The sequence below is a fragment of the Haliotis cracherodii genome, unplaced genomic scaffold, assembly GCF_022045235.1.
Source record: "Haliotis cracherodii isolate W230 unplaced genomic scaffold, xgHalCrac1.p SCAF_8, whole genome shotgun sequence".
Lineage (NCBI taxonomy): Eukaryota > Metazoa > Mollusca > Gastropoda > Lepetellida > Haliotidae > Haliotis > Haliotis cracherodii.
This window is the reverse complement of record NW_027266341.1, coordinates 58,399,728-58,419,204: the sequence shown is the minus strand read 5'-3', so window position 1 is coordinate 58,419,204 and position 19,477 is coordinate 58,399,728. Positions and strand designations below refer to the sequence as shown.

The 19,477-nt window shown below is 40.3% G+C and overlaps 1 protein-coding gene across 2 annotated transcripts in view; it reads left to right on the top strand.

The window, feature by feature from the left end:
* LOC139450493 (transcriptional regulator ATRX-like) overlaps nucleotides 1-19,477 on the top strand; it is a 38,044-nt gene that overhangs the window by 9,043 nt on the left and 9,524 nt on the right. Inside the window, exons 9-24 of one of the 2 annotated variants that reach the window (XM_071232209.1) lie at nucleotides 1,246-1,560; nucleotides 3,236-3,366; nucleotides 4,091-4,214; nucleotides 5,676-6,045; nucleotides 7,465-7,696; nucleotides 8,001-8,177; nucleotides 8,918-9,065; nucleotides 9,967-10,076; nucleotides 10,844-10,984; nucleotides 11,485-11,662; nucleotides 12,893-13,030; nucleotides 14,581-14,756; nucleotides 15,552-15,797; nucleotides 17,272-17,444; nucleotides 17,971-18,038; nucleotides 19,146-19,305. In XM_071232209.1, the coding sequence (XP_071088310.1) occupies nucleotides 1,246-1,560; nucleotides 3,236-3,366; nucleotides 4,091-4,214; nucleotides 5,676-6,045; nucleotides 7,465-7,696; nucleotides 8,001-8,177; nucleotides 8,918-9,065; nucleotides 9,967-10,076; nucleotides 10,844-10,984; nucleotides 11,485-11,662; nucleotides 12,893-13,030; nucleotides 14,581-14,756; nucleotides 15,552-15,797; nucleotides 17,272-17,444; nucleotides 17,971-18,038; nucleotides 19,146-19,305 (2,887 nt within the window). The remainder of the gene's footprint in view (nucleotides 1-1,245; nucleotides 1,561-3,235; nucleotides 3,367-4,090; nucleotides 4,215-5,675; nucleotides 6,046-7,464; nucleotides 7,697-8,000; nucleotides 8,178-8,917; nucleotides 9,066-9,966; nucleotides 10,077-10,843; nucleotides 10,985-11,484; nucleotides 11,663-12,892; nucleotides 13,031-14,580; nucleotides 14,757-15,551; nucleotides 15,798-17,271; nucleotides 17,445-17,970; nucleotides 18,039-19,145; nucleotides 19,306-19,477) is intronic. The other variant, XM_071232210.1, reaches the window with a different exon arrangement.

Here is a 19,477-nt window from a genome sequence, read left to right as displayed (position 1 = left end):
CTCAGAAATGTCACGACCCGTGAAGGTCTAGGGTAGAATAGGTCTTCAGCAACCCAAGCTTGCCGTAAAAGGCAACTATGCTTGTCGTCAGAGGTGACTAACGGGTTTCGGGTGGCCAGGCTCACTTACTTGGCTGATGCATGTCATCATATCCAAATAGTGTCGGCGGGCGGGTGGTGGGTGCGTGCGTGCGGGGGGGGGTGTTCATGCAGGTGCACAAATGATTATCAGTGCCAGTGTCATATAAGGGTTTATTAATTCTGAGTGATTTATTGCGAAAACCTGTCCTTGTGGGATAAAGCCCTGGTTTGCCCTGAGTATGTTCAAAGCAGTGTTAAAACCAACTCACTAATTATAAAACTGTCTATTAGGATTGTCCTCTATAGGCATTCTAGGTTAGAATAGGTCCGATGAGTTCACTTAATGGATCGGGTTATCAGGCATAATTCTCGAAGTCACCTATTTACAGGCCTCGGTCATAAAGCTGGAATATAGTTGAGTGCAGCATTAAACTACATACAAACATAAGGATAGTAGAGGGGGAAATAAGATATGAGCAGAATGGTAAAATGGGTTGCATGAACAAGACCATCCCATGCCATCCTTCATCTGATGCTTGTCAGTGGCTGTCCTATTCCACTAGTATCGGGGTCTAGCTAAACCCCTGACTCTGTCATGCAGCATGATTTGATTGACTAGTAGCACATATTGTCACCCGTGAAGTTCCGGGGTAGAATAGGTCTTCAGCAACTCAAGCTTGTCGTAAGAGGCGACTAACGGGGTCAGGTAGTCAGTCTTGCTGACTTGGTTCATGCATGTCATCAAATCCCAATTGCGTGGATCGATGCTCATGATGTCAATCACTAGATTGTCTGGTCCAGACTCGGTTATTTACAGACCACCGTCAACTCCAGACTGCTGAAATATTGTTGAGTGTTGCGTTAAACAACAAATAAACACATATTTTATGTGTAGTGTCTCAAAAACAATCATGATATCTGGTAATTGCACCGCACAGGCCTGGGTTCGAAATTAACATTTCTCTCAGTACAAGTGTTGTAAAAGTCAGGAAGGACTTGTTACATTCCATCATACTATTTTTATCTATGTAGATGGCAACTCTGAGCCTAGTGAGAGTATATATTAATTTTTACCCCTGCAGTCTTTGTAAACTGCTTTCCCATATATAGCAACATTATGTTTTGCAAATAAACAGTATTATCAAGGTAATTTTGCTTGTTTTAGGTCAGAGAAAATCAGGAAGAACAGAAGACAAATTGGAGAGAAAGAAAAGAAAGAAGCAGAAGAAGGAAAAGGCTGAGAGGAGATCTTCTAGGAAGAGGAAAGAAGAGAAGAAATTGAGGAAAAAGAAACCCAAAGCCACTGATAGTGAAGATGATCTGGAGAAGGAAATTTCAAAACTTGAAGAAGAACCAGAAATGAAGAAGAAAACAAAGAAGGAGAAAACAGACTCTGAGGAGGACTTGGATGAGGCCACTACGTGTAAGAAGGAAAAGAACAAGGAAAAGAAGAAGGAAGCGTCTGACGAAGAAAAGAAAGGCAAGTCTGAAGAAGAAATGCAATTGCTCCACATTCTGGCTCCTATAGTTGCCCAGTCCCATCATCACAGTGGAGTTGCTTTATACCCTGCATGTGACAGGTTATAGTGACCATGAGCCCAGGTTTCCTCTCTGCTGTTTTCTTATGTCAGAAAATAGCTATGTTACATAGATCTTATGGGAAATTGTATCCGCTATGTATTACAAGTGAACAAAAGGAAGGTGTGAAAACTGCTTGCTTGAAGCCTCCTGCTCTTGAACACTTCCATCATAATTGAAATACAGCCAGAAATGTATGTCTGCATTCAGTATTTTCATTACGTTCCATGACAGCATGACATCTTTTCTAATGAGTTTCTCCCATCATGCTCACAGCAAGCAAAGGATACACGTTGCACCTCCACAAATTTTGCACCTCCACAAATTTTGCACCTGACTTTTTTACCTTTTTATACCTTACATTCTGTTTTTCCCTTTTGGTTTGTTTTCTGTCTGCTCTGCTTGATAGAATGTAAGATTTGATATTATTATTTAAGATACCACTGTGTAATAACAATAGGCTTACACAGTGTTTAATTATTGAAAGCTCCCAACCTCCCTGGCCTTATTCAGTGACATTGCGTTCAGAGATGATAGGTCACTGTCACGAGCTTACACACACTTGAACCCAGCAACCCTGTTGCTAGGGTGACGTCACATAGCATTCTTTCGCCGGTGTTTCTTGCTACAAAATTTTGTAATTACTTCATAGGGTATTGTGACATGTTTTTGAACTTTGTGGTGCAGGAGCCCCGGATCACAATGTGACGTCATAACTTTTTATGGTATTAAATTAATATGTGTTAACTTGTTATGTTGGAAGTACTATTCTGTTAAACTCGATTAAATTATGGTGTGGATTGTGTAGATGCCTATATACAAACAACAATGAAATTTAAAAAAAAAAATGGCAAGTAATAAATTAAATAAAATACAAGCTTCCGTGTAATAACAAATTTATGAAATTGTGAATAGTTGTGGTAAACAAGTTTACAAGCAAAAGTCTGTTTCCAGAATTGTTCACAAGTTTCATAAAATTGGTATTAAACAGGAGCTCGTTTATATTTACGAATTAAAATGGTATAAATATAGTAAGTCCCAGATAACATGAAAGTGGAGGGTTCCTTGTCGTGACTTTTACTGTAAAAATGAATGAGTTAGTGTTTTGTTTGTACTCATGAAGCAGAAAACCTAAATGTTCCTGGTGACCCCTCAATTATCTCTCCTCCACACACACCCCAACCCCCTCAAACCTTTATTTCTAACTCTATATCCAACTGTGGCAGACTGGTCTAGACATCAGACATCATGATAAGTGCATTATAAGAAATTAAAACTTTGCTCCATCAAATTCAGTTCTTGCTATATTGATCTACGTCATATTTCAGATATGAAGATATAAATATAGGCAGAACCACATATCATTTATATTTTAGGACATATTTCCAATGCCGATGAGTTGAGGCAGTTTTCAGCTGTTGGAATGAAGCAGCTAAACAGACAAAATCAATAACTACCAGAAACATTGTCAGTCTTAAGGTCAACTCTTGCAGTAGACCACTTGATGTGTATTTCGGCCATCAATTATTTACCAGCTCTGTTTGTCAAAGGTTGAGAAGGTGTCCTATGTCTTATAGGTAGAAAGACCAGGGGGAAGAAAAAGACCGAAACATCCAGCTCGGATGATGGTGATGATGACAATGAAGTTGATGATGATGAAGATGAAGACGAAGATGATGTGCTTAAAATGAAGAATGGAAAGAACAGGGTATTTTGTCTCTATTATTAGACCAATTTGTCAAGGTTTATCAATACTAGGCAGTGATTTTGCAAGAGACTATTTGTATTTAAATACGAAGAACCGAGTATTTTGTTTCCAATACTGGACCTTTGTGTGATGTTAAGCTTCAAGTTACCTGGATTTATTCAAGTAATTTGTCAGGCTATTTCATTATTAGGCAGTGGTTTTGCAAGAGTCTATTTGTATTAAGAGGTTTTCAACTTTTCATGATTTGTCAACTTTTGATGTTTGCTTCATACCCGACTTGAATTTGTTATAAAAATAATGACAATCAGCCAGTATCCTAGAAAATGATCTGATATGAAACCCTTCTTTGTAAATATTGGTTTGTAGAATGCCTCGTGAAATGTTGGTTGAGTAAACATAGCCCTTAGTAAAAGCTTCTAAGCGTTAGAAATTGAGTCCTTGCCAAACTGCCCAATAGTTAGATATCCTAAGATCTACCACAAAATTTGCCATGATTAAGGGTTTTGCTACTCATTATCATTATAAGGACTATTGGACTAAAACAGTTAGTTTTTACGGTTGACTTATGAGTGATAAATACACTAAGATAATATAAAGTGTGATTAAAAAAATAGCATGGGGATTCAGAAATAAGAAAGGTATTATCAATCTCAATGAAAAAGATGGTGCTAATTAGACAAACTTCATGGAGTTCGATGTCACTAACTTTCTCTGCTCCCTTCAGACACCTGAATCAGCAAATGGCAAGGACCTTGAGAATGAGGTAGCAAAGAAAGCTTTGATGGCGGAGTTGGAAGATGCTGATGAGGAGGGAGGCGATGAGAGTGGCAACGATGACAGCGAGACAGGTACGAATAGTTCGAAAACAGTCTTCAAGATGGCATAGATATGTCCAATACAGACAAAGTCTGCATTTCAAAACAGCCTGCATCATTTTTATCTACCATTATTTATTAAATTTTAAACTTATCAACAAGGTGCATATGATCAACAAAATCAATATATGTATAGTATGGCATATTTATGGTCCAGGAATAAGAACTAGTGGTCCAGTGGTAGAGTATCTGCCTGGAGAGTGGAAGGTACAGGCCATATCATACCAAAAGACGGTACCTATACGGTTAAAAGATGGTACCTGTAGTTACCCAGTTTGGCGCTCTGCATTAAGGGGCTAAAAACAAGGACTGGTCTGCTCCTTGTCAGTAGACCCGTGAAGATCCGGGGTAGAATGGGTCTTCAGCAACCCATGCTTGCCGTAAGAGGCGACTAACAGGATAGGTTGGTCAGGCTCGCTGACTTGGTTGAGGCATGTCATCGATCTGAATTGCGTGGATCGATGCTCATGATATTAATCACTGGGTTGTCTGGTCCAGACTCGATTATTTACACACTGCCATCATATAGCTGGAATATTGCTGAGTGTGGCTTTAAACAGCAAACCAACCAATCCTAGTCAGCATGCTGGGGTGTTCTTGTTAAACTGTGGCATGGTATCTCAGTGGGCTAGCCCTATACGATAAAATTGGCTTTAATCTGGACTAATGCAACCATACACGCACATGTACATGTGTGCCTGCATATCGTTATATCGGTGCAATAATCTTAAGCGCGATGTTAAACCCCATTTCACCTTGCCCATCATACCTAGAATAACAAGAATATGGGAATATATAGTTTTGTTTGCTAAAGATGTTATTGCCATTGTGGCATGGTTAAATGTCAATATATCAATTGACAACTGGGGGAAAGTAGCTGTGTGCTGGAATTTCCTTATTCTTTATCATCTGAATGACTGGAGTGGTAGGGTAGCCTAGTGGTTAAAGTGTTCGCTAATCATGCCTTGATTTGATACCCCAAATGGGTACAATGATGGATGCTATTTTCTTGGCTTTGTCACCCAAGCTTGTGGGTGGTCATTTGCATGTGAGATTCATCACCATTAAGTGTTAAATTTTAAACTTGTGTGCATCAAGGTGCATATGACCAACAAAGGGCATATTTATAGATCTGGAATAACAACCGCCTTGGTGGTCTTATGGTCGAGCATGTTCCAGGGGAGTGGAATGTCGTGGGTTTGATCCCCAACCACGTCATTCCAAAAGACATTGCAATACTTAACAATATTATACCAATGTTCAGAATTAAGCATGAAAGTCAATTGTCTTTGTCATTGCGCTGTTGCTAAAACTAATAAAAAGTTAAAGATATTTAGACGCCCAAGGTTCAAATACTGTGGGATGAAACCTCAAGGACCCCAGTACTTAATTAAAGTCTGTGAACAGTTGAGAACATCTTTCATATGTTATCAGATGATGATGCTAAGAAGAAGAAAAAGGGAGCCAAGAAAGAGAAGAAGCCTGTGAAGGAAGAGAAAGATGATAGTGAAAATGACAGTGAAAATGACAGTGAAAATGAGGATTCTGATGATGTGCCAAGTACAAGGAAAAGAATACGTAGCAAACTGTTAGATGCTAAGTTGTCAGGCAGTGACTCTGCTAAAGACAGGAAGTCTAAGAAAAAGAAGCCGAAATCGGAGGAGAGTGATTCTGAGGAGATCGTGGTCAAGAAAAAATCAAAGAAGAAGAAATCATCAGATGAAGATTATTCAAGTGATTCAAGTTCGGGCAAGAAGAAAAAAGGAAAGAGAAAAAAGAAGCAGCAGAAAAAGAAGAAGAGGGGGTATGTAGTTTTGTTCTTCGTCACTCATTATCATAGGACTTTCTTCCAGTGGGGATTCTGTGTAAGAATAAAGGTCCCTAGTAATCTATGCTTGTCCTAAAAGGCGACTAATTGGAATGGGTGGTCAGATTCAGGGACTTGATTGATTGCATGTCATTGTATCCCAATGGCCTGGGACCATGCTCATGATATCAATCACTGGTTTGTCTAGTCCAGACTCGATTATGACTGCAAAAGCCGAGAGCGGCATTAAACAAAAAACAACATTAATAACCCAGGTGGGGATTCATTAAGTTCTAATGTAATTGGCATGTCTGGACAGTAAAAGACATTGTTGAGGTTACATCTAGTTTGCTTGTTGAATCTTGAGTCCTAAGTTCTACTCTCAAACATTGATTTTCAAATTGTCTTATTACTAGATCACTTTGTGGAAAGACTGATGTAAATTTGTATGACATGGGAGCATCTTAACGCTAATATCACTTTGTAGAACAGAGCCCAAGGTTCCTTTCCACACTACAATATTACAGCTACAACTGTTGTAAGTCTGTTGTGACATGGGAGCATCTTAGCGCTGATATCACTTTGTAGAACAGAGCCCAAGGTTCCTTTCCACACTTCAATATTACAACTACAACTGTTGTAAGTCTGTTGTTACATGGGAGCATCTTAGCGCTGAGATCACTTTGTAGAACAGAGCCCAAGGTTCCTTTCCACACTTCAATATTACAACTACAACTGTTGTAAGTGTGTTGTGTGACATGGGAGCATCTTAGCGCTAATATCACTTTGTAGAACAGAGCCCAAGGTTCCTTTCCACACTTCAATATTACAACTACAACTGTTGTAAGTCTGTTGTGACATGGGAGCATCTTAGCGCTAAGATGACTTTGTAGAACAGAGCCCAAGGTTCCTTTCCACACTTCAATATTACAACTACAACTGTTGTAAGTCTGTTGTTACATGGGAGCATCTTAGCGCTGAGATCACTTTGTAGAACAGAGCCCAAGGTTCCTTTCCACACTTCAATATTACAACTACAACTGTTGTAAGTGTGTTGTGACATGGGAGCATCTTAGCGCTAAGATGACTTTGTAGAACAGGGTCCTATTGACATGGTTGAATATTTAGCAGATCTTCTTATAAAGTTTTAGGCACAGCAAAGTTGGAGTCATTGAGATGTTTACATTCCAGAAAAGATTATTGGTCTGGTTCTGTTTTTGCTAGCACAAGAACTGCTTTTCTTTTTTGGGGGCCTTGTTTCTGGTTGAACGATACTGTAAACTCAACCTTAACCATAATAACCCAAATCATTCACATATGAACGTAACATGATTAAAACCAGAAAAGCCTGGTGTCTTTGTTGGGGGTTTTGGTGTACAGTGCTTGTCATAAACACATGGTATTTGCTGGATCCAGGAAAAAGAGGAAACTGACAAGTGACTCTGAATCCGGGGATTCATCATCTTCTAGTTCCGCAAGTGATTCCGACAGTGAGATTAGCCTGGACACAGAGGAGGAGGAGAGGCGGGAAAAGCTGAAGGAGGAACGCAAAGCCAGGCGGAAAGCTAAGGGGAATAAGCGCCGTAGAATCAAGGAGCAGAAAGACTCTTCTGATGAAAAGGGGAGAATAGAGACGGATTCAGATATTGTAAGAGTTTTTGTTTATAAAATTAGCTTTTTGCATAAGGATTTGAATATGGTGGTTTTATTCTCCAGATCATATCAAGATGTGTCATCCAAATATTTCTGTTTGTTTATAGACTTTAAGAAATATGTTTCCTTTGCCTTCTGACCATAAGTTTTTTGCAGTTAAACCTCATCTTTTGTTATGGCCCTAGTATCTGCCCTTCATAAGTTTAAGAATGTTGGTTAGAGTGATTAATATTTATTCTGGTTTATATACATATGTTTTAGTATTTTGTGGAGGATTACGTTTGCAATGTGTGTTGTAGGATGGAAGTGATGATGATGATGACGACGATGATGATGATGATGGCAAATCACCGGACAAATCTGGCAGGAAGAATATTCGTAAGATCAAGTCTGACAAGAAACTAACAGATGATACTAAGCGTGCCCGCAAAGCAGAGGAATGCAGGAGGAAGAGGGTTGCTGAACGCCAGAAAGAGGTTTGTGTACTCTTTGGTCACTGTTGACATGAGTAGAATGGCATTGTGGGAATTCCAGGGAAGAACAGGTCCTTAGCATGCCATGGAGCTTTTAGGTTCAGGCTTAGTGTCATGGCTGGTAGTGAATCATCATGCTGTGATGTCATTGGTGATCAAACTTTGTCACAGCTTTCCCTGATCCATAATTCACATTTTTAACCTATCCTGCTTTACACATAATGTAATCTCTTGCTGTTGAACTGGAACATAAATCCAACAGAGATCTCTCACCAAGAGAGAAAGAACACTTTCATAGAGGAATCACACAAACACAAATACCACCAGGAATCGTGTGACCCAAGCTGTGCTCTTGTCTTTGCTCATGGAGACAAGTCCTGTCGCTAGAAGCTGTTACCCTATTTTATCCTTTATCCTATGTTCATATTAAATCGTCTTATAAATGATTATTTGCTTAGGCTCTAGGTTATCTTCAAATTTGGTCATTTTGGGTGGCTTGTGCAAGGTTTCTTCTTTGAAATTATCGTATTGATTGGGCGGCCATTTTGTTTTACGTCAGCTGCAATGTGTCTTTTTCACTGTCATATCTGATCTGTTTTATGCTCGTTCATGGGTTTTCGTAGATGCTGTTTTCTTGTGTTAATGTCATGGCAGGTATTTGGTATTTTAGAAAATACCATTGAACTTTGGTTCAGCATTATTTTCCACATGGTATTGGAATTTTTATATGTGTTTTTTTCCAGTTCAACCACGTTGTGCAGATAACGGATGAGACTACCAAGTGCCCCATCACCACACAGTTGATTCTGGAGATGGACAAGGAGAAGAAGGAACCTATCATACAAGTGAACAAGAAGCTGGTCCGCAAACTCAAACCTCACCAGGTGGAAGGTGAGTTGGGGGAATAACACCATCTCATCTTCTTGCTCACTGCACACCATTGTATGTGCCTGTTAATAGGCCAACTGTCAACAGAATAGGTTTCCTCTGCGTACAATGGCTGACTGTGTAGTTTCAGTATCATGTTGTGTTTGAAATGACTGAGTGTATTTAATGAAACTAAATGATGTTGAATATTTCTCATTGGTCGAAGAGTTATGCTACGTCACACTCACAAACCAGCATCTTCCCAAGGCAAGGGAGTTAACTGACTTTAGAAGTCCAGTTCCCACCCTTGCCAAATTATGGAGTTCTATTTTGGCTGGACTATCGAGTTTATGCATAGAAATCGTGTAATGAACTAGAAATCATGGATTTCAGTTTTGCAGGTTTTGGTTGACTGCGGGATTTACAAAGAATGTGTAACATTAACAGAGCATCGACAGATACTTTCCAAATATTTTCACCGTTTTTTATCACTTGCTCACGTGATTTGATGCACTTCATGAGGCAAGACCCTTATTATTACAATATAGATCTTGATCATCGATCAGATCGTCTTGACTGGAGAACACCATTTTGTGTGAAGCAATTGCAAGTTGTATGAGAGGTCGAACTCAAAATGACAAATTAGGAGGGGCATAAAAGGGACACAACTTGTAAGAGCCACTGGTGACACTTAAGATCGAACCCAGAAATTCCAGCATATTTCGGCAAGCATGGAAGCTGTACTTTTTAGCCTTGGGAAGATGCAAACCAGCAATTGACATGAGCAACTTTCAGTGCAGTCACGCAAGCAACCAAATCACTGATCCTCCTGATTGAGCACGTTCAGTTGCTTGGGGTGTATTCAGCCCCATCTTGTGGCAATCACTTTCACTCATGTTTGTTTGTCATGTTTTTCTGTCGTCAGCTACTCAGTTCATGTGGGACTGCTTGTGTGAGACCAGCGACCGCATCAAGAAGAAGGAAGGGTCTGGCTGTATCTTGGCTCATTGCATGGGCCTGGGTAAAACATTATCGGTGAGTCTTTCCACTCAGCTTCAAAGCTATCTTTACACAGTAGATCAATACACTGTAAGGAATGATAACATGGCAGGGTCTGATGTGTTAGTCTAATGCTTCACAGTATGCGGAGTAACCCGTGAAGGCTGTAAAAGGTGACTATGCTTGTCGTAGGAGGGATCGGGTGATCAGGTTCACTGACTTGGTTGATGCATGTCATCGATCCGAATTGCATGGATTGATGCTCATGATATTAATCACTGGATTGTCTGGTCCAGACTCAATTGTATACAGACCGCTGTCATATTGCTGGAATATTGCTGAGAGTGGCTTTTAACAACCAACCAATGTGGAGTTGCTTCGCCTTTTCGTGCTGGAATCGTACGTTGTGGGTACGAATCTTAGGTTCATTGTGATTATTATTCTAGGTTTGTAGATCGTGGGTGCTTCAGGGTTTCACCAAAGGAAACGTTTAAGACCTACAATAGTTGCTCCCACCTGAAGATTCTGCGCTGTGATTTGATCGAAATACTGTTGTGTTGTACGCGCACATCACTATATAAGAGCAATAATCTTGAATGGGATGTTAAACCCCATTTCTCTAGTGGAGTTCATTTTATTCATTTTCAAAGTAACGGGTGAATTCACAAGGAAAACACAAGCCCTATGTTGTGACTACTTTGCCTCTCCATGATGTAATCATGTTTCTATGATAGAGGTGACTGCAGTGTAATAGAGCATTCCCAACACAAAGAAGTGAACCAATTGTTGCCTCCATGTTCCAGGTGATATCGTTTGTGCACACAATGCTGGCCAACGAGAAGTGCACATCCATGAGAACATGTCTGATTGTGTGTCCTTTGAACACAGTCATCAACTGGAGCAATGAATGGGTCATGTGGTTCGATGAGAAGGACCAATTAGATGTGAGTAGGACACCAATGTAATCTTATTAACTAACATCAAATATGCAACTATGCTTGTTGTAAGAGGCAACTATCGAGATCGGGTGGTCAGGCTCGCTGACTTGGTTGATGCATGTTGTCATATCCTAATTGAGCGTGTCGATGCTCATGATGTCAATCACTGGATTGTCTTATCCAGACCCGATTATTTACAGACTGCCATCATATAGCTTGAATGATGCTGAGTGTGGCGCTACACAACAAACACTACTTTTTATAACGGATAAGTACCACCAGATACTTTTAACATTACCATAGTAATCACCGAATAACTTTGTTTATATGGAAGAATTGGATGGTGATCATTTTGTCTGTCCATCCGTATTTCTTTTTGGAGTATAACTTGAAAACCATGAAAGATTTTTAATCCACACTTGGCGGCGTTAAACAATAAACAAACAAACGTCAAGCCCCAATGGTGATTGCTATTTCCAGTGGTGACATGTGCTTGTTTTGCCCAGGTGTATGAGATATCGAGCGTGAAACAGAACTGGCCTCGCGCTGACTACCTGAAGGAGTGGCATGAAGGAGGGGGCATCATGATCATGGGCTATGAAATGTATCGCAACCTTACTCAGAGTGCTCGCATCAAGAATAAGAAGTTGAAAGCCATTTTCCTGAAAACGCTTGTTGATCCAGGTTAGAGTCCTTTAGTTGCTTTGACAGAACACCAGTGGAAGTAAATAGTTTTCATCTAGACAAGACCTGTGTGCGCTATGTAAACCCCATTGGGATTCTGCGGCATAGTTGGTCCCGAGGTGCTATTACTTATTGTAAGAGGGTTAGAATAGATCTTCAGCAATTAATTCCTATTTTCCAAGCGTGCCTCCGAGGCACGAGGATCATGAATTAGCCATGCCATTTTCATTTTAGGCGTGCGATGGCACGCAAAATACAGTTAATTTCAAGCCCTGTATACATGGTATACGATTGCGAACATGTACGAAAAACATGGCTCAAAGTAATTTTCCAAAATAGTCGCCAAATGGGTTTAAGATATGGCAGCGACATGGTTTGGAAATTTATGTAGATCCATGTTTTTCGTACATGTTCGCGATCATGTGACATAGCCAACTACAGTGCAAGACAACATTTATGAACTGTACCAGACAGCTTGAAACCATGGGGATTCTTTTTTAACAGGTCCCAGCAACCTATGCTTGTCATGAGAGGCAACAAAAAAGATTGGGTAGGGACTCGGGGACTTTGTTTATTGTGTGTCATTGCATCCTATTGAAGTGAATATTCATCATTGGAGTATCTGGACTTCATTATTCACATCGTCATATGGATGGAATGTTGCTAAGTGTGGTGTTCAGAAACAAGCGAAGTGAAGAGACAGCTTGAATATGCACATTATCTGCCACACATCTAGTATTGCTGACTCAGCCCTTTGGTGTACACGACCCGTGAAGATCCTGGGTAAAATAGGTCTTCAGCAACCCATGCTTGCCATAAAAGGCGACTATGCTTGCTGCAAGGGGCAACTAACGGGATCAGGTGGTCAGGCTCGCTGACTTGGTCGATACATGTCATTGATCCCAATTGCGTGGATCGATGCTCATGATGTCATTCACTGGATTGTCTGGTCCAGATTTGATTATTTACTGACTTTCGTCATGTAGCTGGAATATTGCTGAGTGTGGCATCAAACAACAAACAAACAAACTTTTGTGTTAACAGCTGAGTATTGCCCTAAACATTTGACAATATTCTGACAATCAGGAGATTCTGTAGCAACAAGAAGACATTTTGTTATATCAGAATGTCAGTACTCAGTTGGTTACAGTGAAAGCCGTCTGCTCATTCCGTCAGTTGTTCTGAACCTTGTTACATTCTCTCTCTCTCTCTCTCTCTGTTTGTCCTCAGGTCCTGACCTTGTTGTCTGTGATGAGGGTCACATCCTGAAGAATGATTCATCGTCAATATCACAGGCGCTGAACAAAGTCCGCACCAGGCGGCGGGTTGTTCTCACAGGCACACCTTTGCAGAATAATCTCCTGGAATGTAAGTTGAGACATTTTACCTTGTTTTAGCTTGTTTCATTTCAGTGTGAATTCAGTATACAGTTGTAATAGTTATGAATCGCTCTTTGGAAATAGCTTTTATCTTATATTAGCCAGTTGGGGTTTGATCAAAGTGTGGAACAGAAATTGATGATAACAAAAAGAAAAATTGTAACCTCAGCGTTAGAAATTGGCACTAGTCCTGTAGTCCTTGCCAAACTGCCAAATAGTTACGGTATCATGAGGACTAGTAGAAATTTGCCATTATTATGGGTTTTGCTATATGTTGTCATCATAAGGACTATTGGACTAAAACTACGTTATTGCTGAACCGATGTTTACATTGATTTTAGAAATTTGAATTACAATAAGGTAATGGACAAGTCATGACAATCTGTTGATTATACAGATTTGAGTGATGTCTCCAACTTTAACCAAGTAATGGTTGATAAATATTTCTCATAAATAATAGGCAGTGTTCCCGTTTACTGATAATGATTGGTAATTCATGTGACTGCCAATCCCTGGGGACAGGTAAATAAAGTACCCCATAAATCTTTGTTGTTGAAATGTGTAAAGCCCATTTCTGGTGTCCCCTGCCGTGATAATGCTGGAGTATTGCTAAAAGTGGCATAAAACCATACTCACTCATTTTGTTGTTGAACAAAACATCGGCAATATTCAAATAAGTATATTTATGAACAAAGTCAGTTTGTCTGTCCATCAGGGTTTCCCCTGTCTAATTTTAGTGCAAGGAAATAACATTCACTTTGGTTGGAATTTAAAAAAAAAATTCTAGTGACTTAGGCTCAAAATAATTTTAAAAAAGAAAGAAAATTGTAACTGAACTTTGTGTGAATGACGTGTAGATCTATCTGAGTTACTTCAGATATGATGTCATGGCATTAACCCTGATGTTGAAAGAATTAAATCCAGGTAACTTTCATACAGTTTTTGATTTGTTGAAAGTCGGGACTGACAAAAATTAGACTGGTAATTTTCAGAGTTCCCAGTCCACCAGGACTGGCAGTTTCAAAAACCAGCGGGAACACTGAATAGTGAGACTTCATGATTTGTGGAATACATGATTCTTCTTCAAGAGACGACTAATGGGATCGGGGGGTCAGACTCTTGGATGATGCATGTCATCATATCCCAATTGCGTGGATCGATGCTCATGATCTTAATCACTGTATTGTCTGGCATAGACTCGATTATTTACAGACTGCGCCATATAGCTGGAATATTGCTGGGTGCGGTGATAAACAACAAACAAACAAACCATAGTAATCACAGATTAACTATAGTAGTTTGAAAGAATTGGATGGTCATCATCATCATCATCATCATCATCATCTCTCTGTCTGTCCATCCGTATTTCGATTCCGGTGTATAACTTGAAAACCATGAAAGATATTTTATACAAACTTGGTACATGTATTAACCAAGGGCTAAGTAAGGGCCTTTTACTACTGTTGGGTCCAGGGGGATTTGTCATCTTCTGACATTTAAACTGTTGGCTTAAATCTTCATTGCTTTATTTCTGGACAGATCACTGCATGGCCAGTTTTGTGAAGCCAAACCTAATGGGTACAAGGAAAGAGTTTCTCAACAGATTTGTCAACCCAATCACAAATGGTCAGCACTCCGACTCGACAGCCTTTGACGTGAAAGTGATGGGACGTCGAGCTCACGTCCTGCACGAGATGCTTGCAGGGTGTATTCAGGTAGTCCTAGTTCCTACTTTCATGCCCTACATACACTACTGACGGGTTGGAAAGGTGTACCATCATCTCACAAACTACTGTTTCATAATTAGTAGGCAGTGTTCACGTTTACCGATAATTACCAGGTTTTTACCTGTAAAATTAGGTCTGGACTGGTAATTCATGTGACTGCCGGTAAATAAAGTACCTTAAACATCTTTGTTGTTGAACAAAACATTGATATATACATTTAAGTATATATTTCGAAGGCAGTGAACTTGTCTGTTACCATTGGGTTCCCCTTGTCTATTTTTAGTGATAAGAAACGCAAAGCCGTGGTATATCACATTTATTTTACCAGTGTACCTAGAGAAACTATATGCTTGGTCCATGTGGGCTCATCATTTCTGGTGAATAAAGTGCTTTGTTAAATGTAGTGTTCTCTGAAGTGTATTTAATTTCAAGATTTCAGTGAGTCCGTTTACAATCTCAAGCATTGGTCATAAAAATGGCATGCTATCATTGTTTACTGTCCTCTTACTTTCAGTCTTGTCAATAAGAAATGTGATTTTGGTAAAGCGGCTGTAAACCATGAAATATATTTTTAACAGCCTGCGTGCCTTTATACACACTGTGTGTACTATGACTGTTAAGGTAGAGGAGTTAGATAGTCTTTGCCTTTAGAACGCTTTGTAGAACGGCACCCGGAAAAGTTACATTGTGGTTTGTCAGAACAACATTTACTCATGTCATGGGGTATCATGGACCTTGTGTTATTTCAAAACTAACCCACTTTCTCTCACTATTGTTTTACAGAGACGAGATTATTCTGCCCTTACCAAGTTCCTGCCACCCAAGTTTGAGTATGTGATATCAGTCCGCCTGTCACCTGTCCAGATAGAATTGTATGAGAAATACCTTGAATTGGCGGGCATCGGTGTAGATGGAGGACCTACCACTAATAATAGAGGTGCGCGACTCTTCTCTGACTACCAGAACCTCATGAAGATCTGGACACATCCCTGGGTGCTGAAGCTGGCTGAGATCCGAGCTGATAACAGGGTTGGTACCTTACCGCCGCCTTAATTTACGCACGCACGCATGTGCACTCACTCACTCACTCACTCACTCACTCTTTCTCACTTGACGACGCAGAAAGGTTGGCATGGACATGTACAGTCCACACTGTGAGTTCCACCAGATGCACCCAGTGAAGATCCAGGGTTAGAATTTGTTTTCAACAACCTCTGCTTAAGAGGCGGCTAATGGATGGGATGATCAGACTCACTGAATTGGTTGATACATGTCATCGTTTCCAAATTGCATAGATCGATGCTCATGTAGTCACTAGATTGTCTGGTCCAGACTCAAGTATATACAGCTGGAATATTTGCTGTGTTAAACAACAATCAATCAAGCAAGAGAATTTATGGATGTCAACTTCTTTATTATGAGGAACACAATATTTCGGAGTATGTACTTACTCCTTCATAAGGTGAATATTATATCAGGCATTTATTCAGCTGGTGAAGGAGTTAGTATATACTCCAATTTTTTTTTTTCATCATAATATAGAAGCTGACATCCATAAATTCTCTTCCTCATGTGTATCACTTCTTTATGCCTTTCAAACACTTGAAACAATCAATCAATCCTACCAGATGCAAAAAAGTATGACTGTTGAAACTTGTTTTAATTGTGGCATGCTTGTAAGTACAACTAACAGTTCTGTTCTGATATTGTGGCTTTTCAGTCTCTCCTTTTCCATTTTGTGTCCATTAGCAAAGAATTCACCATGTATAATAAGTGCAAGTCTAAGACGACATTCATAATTTTCCCGGATTGCGGGGTGAAATAGGCCTGCTGCAACCTCTGCTGGTTGTCAACGGAACTATAGGGATCAGACTCTGTGATTTAATTTATTGTTTCGTAATAATTGTGACCAATAATATTGATCACCTAATTGTCTTGTCCAGGGTCATATTGTTTCCCAGGAAACAACCTTGATCTAAACAATCCGTGCCCGGAATCCCCAAAATGTTTTGCTGCGAGTTCCACGAGTCACAAATATAAAGACCTAGGTTAGTCCCTGCCCTTTTCATGTATCTAAGACGAGGACTGGTATTCCTTGTTTACTATCCCCCGCCATGAAGAGAGATATAGGATGGGTGCTGTCCGTCCGTCACATTTTGTTTTCGGAGCAAAACTAAAAAAACGTGAGAGAAATCTTAACCAAATGATATCAAAGCACATAGATATGTCTAGTGGTGAACTGGTGCCTCTTGATAGTTTAGGTTTCTTAAATTTTTTCCATGGCTTTGACTTTGACTGAAAAATGGCGGTAGTGCTTGTTTCTTGAAAGCTGTACAATATTTCCTGCCTTGCACACCACCGGACATGTCATATTGGCGGGGGACATGAGTATTTCATGCTTGTTAAATATTTACACCAGAACCACAGAAATCTAGGACTCCCTGTTGTCTCACTGAAGTTGTGATGATTTCTGCTACTTCATGTTATATACTTGTGTTACTAGATGAAGTATGATGATAGTGAAGACTCCTTCATCGACAACAGCACGGATGAGGAGATGGCGTCTATGACTGACAACAGTGAGGACAGTGTCATGAACGTCAGTAAGAGTGACTCGGGGGAGAGCGTGGAGGCAGGGCCCAGCAACAGGGGCTCTCGCCGCTCTCGGCGGGGGAAGTAAGTCAACATACCCTACTTGTCAATGATAATAATAATAATAATAATAATAATAATAGGAGGCTATTTATGTTGTGCATATTTCCACACCACTTGGGAGCATGCTCAAAGTGCTATTATTACCCCGGTCACTGGATCTCTCAAGAAATACCTGTGCATTTAATCCAAGCTGTCCACAAGCAAAAAGTGGCAGAAGTTGTCTCTATACAGAAATCTGTTTTGCTGTAACGTATCAATATTGCTGTGAATTGATAATGACATAATAAAAATAAGAAGTAAAGAATAAACATTGTTGAGCTACAGTATATGTAGCTGTGATTGATAAAACTAAATGTTTTTAGAATTTAAGTAGGGAAAGAAACACCGATATGAGGTGAAGTTTGGAGTTAGTTTGAAGTGAAATACAATTTGTGATATGGAGAGCAGCAAATACATGATTAATCAAAAACGAGTAGGCAAGGAAGTTGTACGTTAGGAAATAGCTGGTCAAGGTTATATGTATCAATGGAGGTTGCTCAACTTTCAGGCCACCTCCAGAAGACAGTGACAAGGAGGAAGTGGTCAAAGACTGGAAGACACGGTCGAGAGGTGGAGGTGAGTGCAGTCACAGGTCACTTCCTGTAGAGAGTCATGTCCCTTGTGCTGGGATCTGCTGAACAAGGGTTGGAGTCACAGACTACCCCGATACACTCGGTTCTATGCCAGTATTCATGAATTTCCCCCAATGGAATGTTCCAAGACTGACATCACACTTGATGCCAAGGTTCTCATGTCACCCACCTGTCTAAGTACCAGCGGGGGCGGTGGGGTAGCCTCGTGGTTAAAGTGTTGGCTCATCACGCCGACGACCTGGGTTTTCGATTCCCAACATGGGTACAATCTGTGAAGCCTATTTTCCGATGTCCCTCGCTGTGATATTGCTAAAAGCGGCGTAAATCCATACTCACTCACTAAGTTCCAGCATTGAGCTATGTCCACATGCACCAAGTGCATGTAGCAGCATTTTAAATTTGTGCCTAACCCACACATCGATCTATGAACACACTCAATGCCTCTAAGCTTTATGTGATATTCTACATCACTAATCCCTGTGTTATTTGTGATTTGTCATGCGTTCTTGGGCTTGACGGAAAGTAGTAAGGTACTGCAAGATTATGTGTTCCTGATGTTTTCCAGCAATTCCTCATTAATGTATGTTAAACCATGACAGTCATCAGAGGGGCGGTAGTGTAGCCTAGTGGCTAAAGCGTGCACTTGTCATGCCGAAGACCCAGGTTCGATTCCCCCCATGGGTACAATGTGTGAAGCACATATTTGGTGTCCCAACCGTGATAATGCTGGAATATAGGTAAAAAGTGCCGTAAAACCATATTCACTCCCTTATTCAAAGTCATCTGAGATTTTATTTATTTAGACTAGTTTATGCATCTATGTTCCAAATTTATGGGACCAGGGTGCATCCTGGCTTTGTCTGGTGCAACTAGGTTTTCATTGCAACATGCACCAGTTGCAAGTTAAATCAAGTTCTTTAAATGAAGCCCTGCACCCAAATGTTATGATGTTTTCTAAAACTGAACTTCTTATCCATACGTGACAGAGACATATTCAACTGTGAATTTGGTTGTTAACAAGTGTGTCTAACAGAATAACATGCATAGCATTAGCAAGTGCAGGATTGCAAAGCTTGTTTTGGTATTGCAGAGGATGATGGGATCGAGATAGATGATGGGCCAAAGCCAGTGAGCAGTGAGTGGTGGGCTGAGTATGTGAAAGAAGAGGACCAAAGCAATTTGGATCTCAGTGGCAAGCTCCTGCTCCTCTTCGAGATCCTCCGCATGTGTGAAGAGATCGGAGACAAAGTGTGAGTACTGGAAATTGTGAACGTGCTTCTTCTGGATTATGATTCGTCGGAGACCTGTGAAGATCCGGGTTAGAATAGGTCTTCAGCAACCCATGCTTGCCGTAAAAGACGACTATGCATGTAATAAGAGGTGACTAACAGGGCCGGGTGGTCAGGCTTGCTTGCTTGGTTG